At 41.1% G+C, this 12,154-nt stretch overlaps 1 protein-coding gene across 1 annotated transcript in view; it reads left to right on the top strand.

The window, feature by feature from the left end:
* Positions 1 to 12,154, top strand: part of LOC129210148 (vesicle-associated membrane protein 2-like) — a 53,350-nt gene that overhangs the window by 30,239 nt on the left and 10,957 nt on the right. Inside the window, exons 2-4 of the mRNA XM_054835758.1 lie at positions 5,854 to 5,968; positions 9,450 to 9,608; positions 11,618 to 11,669. Coding sequence (XP_054691733.1) covers positions 5,854 to 5,968; positions 9,450 to 9,608; positions 11,618 to 11,669 — 326 coding nt within the window. The remainder of the gene's footprint in view (positions 1 to 5,853; positions 5,969 to 9,449; positions 9,609 to 11,617; positions 11,670 to 12,154) is intronic.

Here is a 12,154-nt window from a genome sequence, read left to right as displayed (position 1 = left end):
CAGTTAGAGGGCAACTGAACCGAAAAGCAAATTACCTTACTGAGTGCATCTATCTCTGAACTGGGTAGGTCATGCTCTCTAGCTGGGGTTTTCTTTTGAAGAGTCCTTTCACCTTACAGGCAGAGAACATCATTATCTGTTTGTAAGAAGGCTGAGAACCTAATTCTGAAGGACACTTAATTTTATGGGGGTATTAGAAGTAAGTTATCTTTTCTCTGAACCTCTCCTGACAGAATTAGTGTGTGGTTTTCAGAGAGTAACAGGAATCTGCCATTTGATGCTATCCCATTTCACTATGGGAAAAGCAAAAATTTGGGTGGGAAGCATTGGGATGGATAGCTAACATCTCTTGATTTCTAGACACACGCATCTATATATTCCCAAACAGAAACATAATTGTCCACACACAACTGTACTAGTGTTAAGTTTGTAGCGTTAAGCACACAAGTTTGGAAGGCCCAGAACTTTAAGGAGTTTTGATATGAAAGGTACCAATTTCTCTGAGAGATGACATGTAAATAGGCTAGCACAGAATTTTAGTCTGCCGTCTTTGGTTAGACTAGATTTTGATAGGACTGTGTCAAACTGCATATAGCCAAACTGATTAAGAAAGCTTTTGTGCTAGTGTTGGCTAAACTGACCTACTGCGGAAATAAAATCCTGTGTGGTAGAATCTGATTAACAGAAAACTGGGAACTAGCAAATCCATCCAGAAAGCAGAAGACCTCAAAGTATTATCAGTGAAAGTCTGCCTTTGCAAATTAGCAGTGGCAAAATTGCTTTAGCTATTACTGCATAGGAATAAACAAAGCAAGTTCAAAACTAACAGCAAACCTCCAGTGCTATAGAGCTCCTTTATGTCCTTAGAGATCCTCCCTGCCTCAAAGCTTTCAGATGCATCTAAATTCACAGATGAACACTCTCAGCACAAGGGACAATGTGAGAGTGGTTTGTTTCTACAGTTACTGTTAGGTCCAGGATCTTCACTGACATCTGTAGTCACTAGTGTAGTGTATGCATATGCATTTCTAGCTAATTTTAATAATTGTTTTAGAGTTAAATCTCAAGAGTACTGAGCTATGGAGTGTTCTGATTTATTTTACAATTAAGTAAAGGGATTTTTTGTGGTGTTTGGGGTTTTTTTTAATGCCTTTGGAACCACAGACTGTCAAACCCCACTTAAGCAGTCAGCCCAAATGGGTAGATGCCTTTTGAAGGGGTCCAAATGGAAGAACAATATCTTAAATGCACGTAAGTTTGGTTACAACAGTAAATATTTACTACAGAAATATGGCACCTGGACAGTAAAAAAAATAGAGAGGAAGAGATTTTATATTTTATTTGAACAACAGGGAAAAGGGGTTGAGGAAAGAGGAATCAAACTGGGATTCATATAAAATTGCCTCCTTCATTTCACTTTTTATAGGGATCATTAGTCAAATCTTCTGCTGCACTGATGCACTTTCACTACCCCCTCCCCTGAGCTTTGCCAACTGCTACCAGCTAAAGCTGTCTGGTGTAATTCTTACTTTCTTTGTGTTGTAACCTTTAACTGTGTGTTTCTCACTATTTAAGTCTGAGGGGTAGAAAATAATTCCTGCTGTTAGAAACAGGTTGTGAGTTTTGATTTGGAGTCAGTAGCTGATGAAGAGGGGAGCAGAAGCATGGCAATGAAGAGGCCTGGGCTGCTTTCCACAGGCTTCCTATGCCACTGAGCAAGTCACTTAATCTCCCTATACCTGTTTCCCAGCCATATGCAGGGATAATAGCTTGTCCGTAGCTTGCTGCAGTGTTGTTAGGATAAAGACTTTGAAGGGATTAGGTCTGGTAGCTGGAGGCTTTAAAAGCACTTTGGATAGATAAAACAAGTTGCTGAAAGTGGCTGTTAAGGTCCTAATGTAAACTGTACCAAAGTCACAGTGGTGGCCTGGCAATCTCCTGGTATTCACATTGTGCATCTCCCTTCCCTAGCCGGACTAACAAAAAATTTCTCCTGTGTAGCTCACACATACGAATAAAAACGCAAGTATGTTTCAGGCAGCTTCCCAAAATGTTAGATACGCAGTCATGCTTAATGTTCTTTCAGCTACTGCTGAAATGGAAAACAGTAATGCTGGGTATCTCCAATTCTCTCTTAAATAGAGTTGCAGCTCCCTTTAACCATTAGAGCTAAGTAGTAAATTGCTTCCAAAATATCCAGGTGAGATGAGAAATCTCTTAGTCATGATTTTGACCTACCAGTTTCAGGCCCAGCACGTAACTGAAGAACTGAGGATGTCTGAGTCAGCTGAGACCATTTTACTGAATCACTAGGACAGTCCCCAAATGTTTCTTCATAGGTGGCTGCATACATACACAGATCCAGCACCTGCTTTCAATCAGTCGGATTGCTCATGTGCTAACAGAACAAAATCTGGCACAGTGGGGGATGAGGATGTAACTAATGTTATATAAAGAATGACCTAACTGCCGAGGCTCTAAGCTGTGGTACTGTTGTCCTGAAGTAAGTGTACTCATCACTCTACCAGAGTGTACCTCAGTGCTCTGACATTGCAGAGTGGTTGCCATTTAAGAATATTTGCTAGGGATTTATACCCTTTTTCACCAACAATAATGGAGCTTTGTCCCCTCTTCAAAATTAATTTGACCTGTTCTTGGGAGTGAAGATTCTCAACATCAATGGTAACTTTTTTCCTTTTCCTAAAAAAAAAAAGTACACAAGTCTGATGGCTAAGGGCCCGGCGATGGAACTTTTATATGGATTTTTGCATTCTTTTGTAGCTCCCAAAAATCATGCCAGGCCATGAGAAATTGGACTTTAAAATTGTGATGCTTCATGTATTTCAAAAGAAAGCCTCTCTAACATAGTGCTAATGTTTTGCATAAATTTCTTTGAATAATGCTTCTGAGAAATTATAAGCTAATATGACACAATACAGAGGCAATAATAGAAGAATTATGTAAATGTAGGCAGGACTTTTCTTCTAGCATTTTTGCACTAAGATATCCCAGAGAATATCGGTACCTTCTAGTGATGTAGGCCTTCAATTCCCTTCTTTACTAGAAAACTTAGGTTCAAAGACAAACTCTTGACAGCCTTGTGGGACTGGAGTCACATTAACTCACAGAAGAACGGCCTTCTGCTGCTGCCCAGCCAGGGTGGTTTCTACAGAGCTCAAAAACTGGTAGGGCTGAGCCGGAAGCATGGAGACCCCTCTGTCCTGTTCTGAAGTGTCTTGGGAGGCGGGGAGGAGGAGAAATGATGCAGATATCTTTGTGCTTGTTTTGTCTATTTTGGATATCACATGCTGCCTAATGTCAGGAGAAGGCTCATGCCTTGTTAACCTGCAAGATGTACTGGTGGTATTAAATCCACATGCTTAAGGACTGACTTCCTAGAGGCTGTCTGGGAACCTGTGCTGTCCTCTCTGCAGTGGGTGCTGCATCTTCTCTGGTGAGCGCTCTACTTGTGGCAGCTCATTGCTCAGACCCACAAGGTCGTGAGCGAAGCAGCTGCTCTTACTGCGTAAGGAGAGCACAACTCCAGAGACAAAAGCTTTGCAAAGAGTAGCTTTGCACTGCAGGCAGCACCCAGCTCTGGTTACTCTTGTATTAGATTTTATGTATTTAATTTAGATGGATATGTTAATTACAAGCTTGCTGTACCTTAGCATAAAGATTTCCATCTCTCTTTGATCGTTACAGTAACTCCTGCTGGATGGTCAGGGCAGCTGTAAAAACACCCATTCTTCCCATCCATTCCTCCCTTACGCAGGGAGCAGAGAAGCCCCAGGACATACAGTTGAAACCAAATTAGATGGCAGCAAGGATGCTGGAAGAGAACAAACCAGGAAGTGTCTACTTTATGCCACATCATTCTAAGGACAGCTTAGGGGTGTGCAAAAAAGATGAAAGTTACTGGGCAGAAAAGGTATATGGCAGAGCACTGAACTTTTGAGTTGTCACACAGCTTTGACCAAGACCACCACTGCACTTACAAGCTATGCTTACTAGGGAAAACATGTGGCCAAGAAAAACTTCTCGTGCTTCCCTTCTGTAGTCTCTGGGATGCTAACAATGCATAGCTCAAGAGGGGAGCTCTGTTAACAGCTGTAGTAGTGAACAGTGTGACACAACATTTCCATAGAAAAAATTCTGCTTGTGTTGATTGGGAAAAAGCTTATTTATGTCCTTGACTGGAAAGAAATTTCGCAGTTTCAATTTTAGCTCTGTTGTTGTACCAGGAGCTCCTTTTGAAGTTGTTAATGCTCCAGAGAGATCTTGTTTTGTGTTATTTGAGTCTGATATACATTATAGTCAGATTTTGATCCTTTGTGACAACAACATAAACTCAGAATAAATCTTGTTGGCATGCTAGCCCTCTTCCATCCTTCAGTGGAGTAATTCCATTGCAGGTGGCAGCAGCATCTGGTCTTTTATGTATTTAATAGTGGCTGTGAGGTCCTCAAAAGATGAGCAATTTGTGTACTGCTCAAGTTCTTTTAACTAAAGCTTGATAATGACATGCTCACTCACAGTTGAAAAAAAAGCAGCATAAGATACAGCAGTGCTCCAGATCTGCAAACAGCTGCTCCATCACCGGGAGTCTGTGAGGGTCAGTGTTATCTGTAGGGATCTCAGACCACAGGCGATACTGTCAAACTGAATTTTGCAGCTTAGGATACCTTTGTGGAACTAACTTTAGTGCTTCTAGGCACTTTGACAGCGTATTACTGGGGCCATAATTCTAGCAGCATTAATCAGACCCCAGGACGTAAAAGGGAATGATTCACAGAGAAACACTGTGTTCTCTCAGTCTGTCACTGTGGGAAGGCATTGGTAATGCATGAGTGGGATTTGTGATGTTTTTCAGTTCACAAGCTTAGGGATTTCCTCTGCAGCTTCAGGAAGGGTTTTATTTCTCTGCAGGAAGAAGTGACAGGGGTCCCTTGAAAGGAAAGTTAAGGTGTCACAGGTTAAAGTGTGAGTGTGAAGAATGACTGGCTAAGGTTGAGGGACCCTGTTCAGGCTGGCAGGGTGATTTGCCTGCACAAGCTCATGTACTGAGACAGACCAAATCTGTTGTTGGATTTTTAAGGGCCTTTTGTTTTGTCTTTTGTTTTAAAACAAGCTGGGGAAAGCCTGTGTTGATGCTTAAGTGAAGAGCTGATGCACAGGAGATCAGTGCTCTGTTCAAAGCATTGCTGCAAATATTCATCCAGGGTCCGGCAGATGTTCAAGCCAGGCCAGCTGCTCTAGTGGGGCATTTGGTGACCACCAGTGGGGTGGTTAAGCATTGCTGAATGCCTGAGATGACTAACCCCATGCTGTTTGCAATTCTCACCCCCACTTCCTCCTCCATTTCTTTCTCCTCTCCTTTTGTTTATCTTTACTTGGTTAGCTTCCAGCCAAACACCAAGGAGCAGGGGAGTGCATCATTCAGCACACTGAGGAGGAAGGCAGGGTCGCAGCCCTGGCTCATATAGCATCAACACAAAACAGCCATAGCAGAGTCTGTTTCTTTGGTGGGACATAAGCTCTGCCCTGCTATTCAGGCCTGTTATCAGTTTGGCAATTGGCCTAAGTTAGGTAGATAGTCTGAAGTGCTTGCTGTTTAAAAAGGCAGCAAGGGAGAGGAAGAGTTTGATACAGTCCTATCAAGAAATAGTGTGAAAACTAATTGCAGCATGGGAGGGAATGGGACACCAGGGTTGTGATCCGGGAATGGAAAATGTGGGCTGTGAGACAATGGAAAAGTAACTCCTTTTAAGAGATACGTACTTCTGACTTGTTCCAGAAAAGAGGTAGTGAACAAGTGAAGTCACTTTTTTTTGTTCTCTGGTTTTGATCTAGGTCTTCTCCAGTTCCTACCCAAGGTCCCACCACTGCTGGGGCTGCAGGGCCACCTCCTGCTACCAATGTGTCAAGTAACAAACGGCTGCAGCAGACACAAGCCCGGGTGGATGAGGTGAGTGGCTCTAGGTGATTTGTTGCTCACCACAAGGTACTGATGTGATTTTTTTTTTTTTAATTTTTTTTTTATTTTAAGATGCTTTTCTCCCTAGTGATCCAGCAACTCCTGCTTGTCTGAAGGCAGTGCATCTAGGAAATGAGGTTTACCAAAGGGTGGTATTTATGAGGAAGCAGATAGTATGAGAGCGAGCTGAGTATGAACATCCTTGTACCAGTAACGCTTCTGCAGAATAAACATGGGCATTGGTGTCAATTCAGGAATTTATCCCAGTCAGTCAGGCTAGAAGGAAATGTCATAGTGGAACCAGCTCTTTTAATATGTTCCTGCATTCCTAAAGGTTAGACACTAATCTCACAGACTGTTTCACAGGGACAGACCATCGGCTTCTCATAGATAGATTCAAGTCATGTGAATTGTACAGCTGAGGGCTGTGTTCATTAGCCAAAGCTCTATTAACTAATCGTCACAATTTATCCCCAAAGAAAGACACCCACACATGATGTCATAACAGCATCTTTAACAAATCCCCACTCCTTTTGTTGGTCTTGGAGGACCACATGCCTGTTCAGCATGAATCCTTAAATTCTTGTAGCGTACAGACTACCCCACCACCTGGGCTGTAATGCCAGTGTTCATCTAACTGCTGTCATAATGGGAATAAGCGAGCATACTGCTGCTCATGGGTGTAGTCCCTGCGCGTACCAGCAGTACAATAGCAGCTGTAGTGTCCTTGCACATCTGTGCAGATTTGTGTGCTGGGTATTAAGTACAGAGTTTTGCTAAACCCCTACAAAGACGTAAGTAACTAATTGTTTACTGTCCACGGCTTGTGTGATTCTTTAATGCCAATTCAATAAAATACACATTAGAAAATAGCTATTTATATGCATAAAGGCATCTATTTTCAAAAGCTCTAGGTATGCCTTAAAAATAGTAGAGAAGACCTCATGATGATCCAACTCAAATGCATTTCTTAAGATGAGTTAAATACACCTGTCAAATTGAGCTTTGTCTTTTTGAGAAGTTTTTCTTTGCTGAAGATCTGAAACAGGGTCTTTCTGGCCTCCCCATTGCTAATGCTCAGAGCTGATCACAAGAACACCCTCTAGCTGCAGAAATGTCTGCAGAAATTTCTAGGCCTGGTTTCCCTCATTATCACTGATTTTCACATCACATTAACTACATTGACATTAGTGGAGTGTCTCCTGCAGTGGGGAAAGGAATATTACATTTCAACTTTTGTCTTGGTTCAGAATAATAAAATAAACTTCTTGTCCTGAACATATTACATCATGATGGTGCTGTAATTGTGAGCTACAGCAAAAGTAATTGTCCCTAGAAGATGAAAAATAATTGCTAGTTATTGTTTAAAACAAGTGATGTAGGTCAGATACATAGGGTTCTTCAAGCAGATCAGTGGAGATGGCTCCAGTGAGGCTAGTGAACCCCCATTTTTCATTTAAGATACCATGTACTCTGAGACTTTTCACTCAAGCCTATGGAAGTTTGTCTTCTTGCAAAGCATGATGGAGTAATTTTGGCAGGAACTCTTATCCAGTAGGAGGGGACAATGAGTAGCTCTTGGATTTGAGGATTATGTGGGTGATAATCAGAGTCCATGGGTTTTTTGCCTCCAGTTTGAGAGGGAGGCTGAGGTTGCTATGGGTTTTGAGTGGATAGCACGCAGTCAGTAGATCCTTGTTTAACAGGGAAATCACAGTATAAGAATAGGCAAGGGAGAAAAATGCCACTGAGCTTGTAGGACTGTGAAGTCACTAGGGTGAAACATTTATAGCACTTAAGGATCTCATCTGTTTAGCATTGCTTTGACCTTCCTACTAGATCTTTCCTGGTTGTTTTTCTTTCGTGTCTTGTGGGAAAGCAATCTATAGGTGGCACCAAACACCACAGCACACCACTACACTTCTCTGGCTGTTCTGCACAGCACTTCAGGCCCAAAGCCAAAACTCAGCAACACGATCACGACTTTGCTTAAGAGAAAATTTTTGGTGTTAGTAAAATGACTGACATTTTGAATGCTATATCAATGCTGATATAGTATTTCAGCTATATCCGTGTTGGGTTTTCCCCTCTGATTTCTCTGAGCATCCTAAGGTGCAGATCTTGTTTTTAGTCTAAGCAAACATTTATTTATTTGACAAAAATGCAGTCTTATCTCAATAAGACTTCACTGCAGCTAGATTAAATTCAATAAATAATTCTGGGAAAAAAAAATGAGAGAATGGGTTGGAAATGTTAAAATACTTTGTTTCAGCATTTTCAAATAGTTTAAAATTTTCACTATGAAACATTGTACCAAGACAAAATTCAGCTAAATACTAGCTGAGAAATGAAAACAAAAGGGTTTTTAATTTGATATGAAGTTAAATGCTTGGAAGGTTTTGATTTGGAAAAGCAAGTAAGAAAATCTGGGTTGACCAAAACATTTGATTTTGTTTTAGGTTTGGTAGACAAGTGAAACAAATCTTTTGAGTTTTGGAACAGCATTTAACCCTATGCCAGTCCTTTCAAAGATTCTTTCACTACCAGTTTCATCTCACTGATTTTAAATCATGTCTTATTTAAATAACGCTGGGTTTTTGAAGGTAATAGTTAAATTATATTAAATACAAACAACATGGACTTCCTTATTACAGAGTATGAGAATAACAGACCAGCAACCATATTCACTGCTAGAATAAGTGGACACAACTTTACTGAGCTTGGTATACTGTCTAACATTTACGTTAGTGATGAATTTGTACAGGATTTCTATTCAGAGTTATTGGCTTGCTAGAAGAGGATTTTCCTCTAACTCAATGTATAAAATATATGCATGAATGGGCCTTACCTATTGTGTACTGGCTGTGCACACTTTTTTCGCTGAGGCGATGCCATGAGGTGGCATGAGCTCCCTGCTACTCTTCAGGCTGAATTTTCTCAGGTAAAATTTTCTCCTCCTCCACTTTCAAGCAGCACTTCAAATTATGGCTGGGAAGTCATCTTGTCTGAGAAAGATCTGCAGAATGAGTGAATTCCTTGGTCAGGAAATGCATACAGTTCCCTTTAGAATGGCCTTTATCTAGCCAATTTCTCTAGTTCAGGTAAGGAAATTACATTAAATTTATAAGGAAAATAATAGCTTGGTCTTAGTGATGACTAGACAAATGTCAATCAAATTATAGTAGAGGTACTAGTCTCCAGGTTTTTTTATATCTATAGTGAAGTGGCTAGTTGCAGGCTGAAAAAAAAAACAAAAACAAAAGCTGAGCACAATATAGCTATGTTCATCTTGTTCTCACTGTGTCTGTTTCCATGGCACGGTTTTTGAGGCACTGTCCAGGTAATTGCCATCACATGCTATAATGGCAAATGGCTGGTTTCAGTATGATATGTGATATTCCAGAGTGTGAACATATGGGTGACCTTCAGCTTTACTGTCTGTGGAATCTAACATGAGACTGTGCCTTTGCAGGTGGTAGACATCATGAGAATGAATGTGGACAAGGTGCTAGAAAGAGACCAGAAGCTATCAGAGCTTGATAACCGGGCAGATGCGTTGCAAGCAGGTGCCTCACAGTTTGAAACCAGTGCAGCCAAACTGAAGAGAAAATACTGGTGGAAAAATTGCAAGGTAAGGAATATAAATTCTTGTTAAGAGTCACTTCATGGCAGACATTAATTTCACTTGCATTTAATGGGACTTCGCTTGCAGGATGGCATCTCTAAGTGGTCTCTTCTTGTGAAGGGGAGAAAGAGATGTCTTGCCCTCTAGGCTCCAGGATAAGTCAAGCAACTTTGATCTTTACCAGAACCTATTCTTTAGATAATATCTGCAGTGTATAAAATGTAGATACAAATTTTTATGCTTCAGTCAGTGCCTGCAGATAGGGATGGGAGAGCATTCCATGTTAATTCATGTCAGTTCCCTGTGTGAAGCAGAAAACCTGAACCTGTAGTGAATTCTAGTAGTGGGAGAAAAGAAGCTTTTTCCTTGTGGGAGATCATCAGCCTCTTGATCTTTCTTTAGGATGGTAAACTACAAAAAAAATACTTGGTTCCATAAATTGCTGTGAGATGTGAGGAGATGACAGTCTCTTTTAGAGAGGGGCAGATTAGGATAGAACAAGACTTTAATCAATCAGCTCTCTCCTCTGCTGTCTTCAAAGTCTCATCCTTTCCCACGAGCAAAGGGAACCTCACTCTCCTTTGCTTTTTCAGACCTCCTTCAGGATTTGTGTTTTCCAGACCCAGAAACTTCAGCTCCGCTTAGTCATATAAGACCTCATATCCTTGCTTCTTTCTACTCATGCACCACCAACACATGAACACTATGCCAAAAGTTCAGCTTAATTTCCATTTCTCTTCAATACCATCTTTGCCACTGATCATTCACGTCCACCCAAATAAAACCACCTGTTCCCGAAGGAGAATCTCACATGTATCTCTTACCAGTCTGTTGCCTGCTTTGTCTCTTCAATCCACAGTGCTATGAAATGCAAAGCAAGACAAAATATTCTGGGTAAACTACATACACAAACACTCTAGAAATAAGTGGATCTAGGTTAGAAATTCAACCAAGCAGTTGTTCTGGGCCTCTTCTAGCTGTTGCCCGGTTGCTTTGCCTGACAGTGCAGGAAGCAGGGCTTTTGCGAGCTACAGACACAGAATTTGAGTTAGGTTCACCCATGCTGACGGCAGTCACTACAATGACCTACATTGACACTAGATCTTCAAACCTACCTTCATTCTCCTTTCCTCATTGTCCCTTCCTGCTTTACCCTGACAAACAGAAACCCCCTGTCCTTCCTCTGGCTCCCAAACTCTGGAAGGAGGGGGAAAAATAAGTAAATCTCCTGCAAGCCAATGGCTGTCTCTGTCCTTCAGATATATGTTTGGAGGAATGAAGGCCTTGATTTGACTTGTCCATGATTTGTTGTTTTTTTAGTTTTTCCATTCTCACTGGGGTAATGATGGGAATTGGACTGCAGCATCTCTGGTGGTCTCATTAGCATTCAGCAAGTCTCACGTGGGGGCCTCTACGGCACACAACTCAGGGCTGGTATGGTCTGTGCACAGCTGGCTCTGATATATCTGTTCTTATGGGAACAGCCTTCGCCTTTGTGATGAGCTATTTCCAGGCTAACACGCTGGAAACTGTGCTGGCTAGCATGGGCTACCTCTGAACAGCACAAGTACACAAAGCCAGCGCAAATAGCTGCTAGGCATTAGACATCTCCAGCTGTCAAGATCTTTCCTGACTATGAGAACGTGGTGGAAAGTGATCACATTACGCTGGCATAAAGTGGTACATGGCCATGTGTGAATCACCTCTGGAGTTATTTTACTTCAGAAGTTTACTTTTTCTTTCCTTTATTGCTGGAAATGGACGAGGTTCATCACTGCATCTTAGCTGATGGGCAAGAACTTGCTAGCTTTGACAAGAGTTTATGTCCATTGCTGGTGGTTCCTAAAACTGACACTAAATCTGGGGCCTTAACAAGTCTGTTGCGCTGAGTCTTTGCAAGAATTAAAAGTGCAAGGAATGAGCCACTAAGTAAAAGCAAAAAACCTGAGGGATTAATGTCTTTCATATGAAAACCTGACTTTCTCTTTTTTTCTCTCACAACTTTCTTTTTACAGATGATGATCATCCTTGGTGTAGTATGCGCAGTCATTCTCATTATAATTATAAGTGAGTAATTAATTTTCTCTTTTGTCTGTGATCTCAATAGCTCTGTGACCTACAAAGTGGTGATATATTAAAAAACAAAACAAAGAATGGATATAAAATATTTAAAGTGATTGATTTGTGAAATTGCCCTTCTAGTTTTATGCTGTTATGGTAAGAATTACTGCAAGCTCTCTGGACACTTATATAGGTAGAATTTCTTGATATTTAATGTATTTTACATTAGCATGTTACATAACTTTCCCTAGGATTAAAGACTCTCCCTTTTCACGTTTATATAAATTTTTATGCAGTCTCAGCTATCTTCTTTTCATTACAACCAGTGCAACAGTCTTTTGGTGTTTTCTAGTGAGAACAGTAATGCTTGAATTACCCCATGCCTATAGAAAGAGGGTGAAGGCCCACAGGCAAATGGGCATCTGATGAAATTTTTAAAAGCATATAGGTGCCTAGTTCCCACCAAATCACCTGGAATTCGAGATGTTGGT

This window comes from Grus americana, chromosome 9 (genome assembly GCF_028858705.1).
Source record: "Grus americana isolate bGruAme1 chromosome 9, bGruAme1.mat, whole genome shotgun sequence".
In the NCBI taxonomy this organism is placed as follows: domain Eukaryota; kingdom Metazoa; phylum Chordata; class Aves; order Gruiformes; family Gruidae; genus Grus; species Grus americana.
This window is presented reverse-complemented; position numbering and strand designations above follow the sequence as displayed.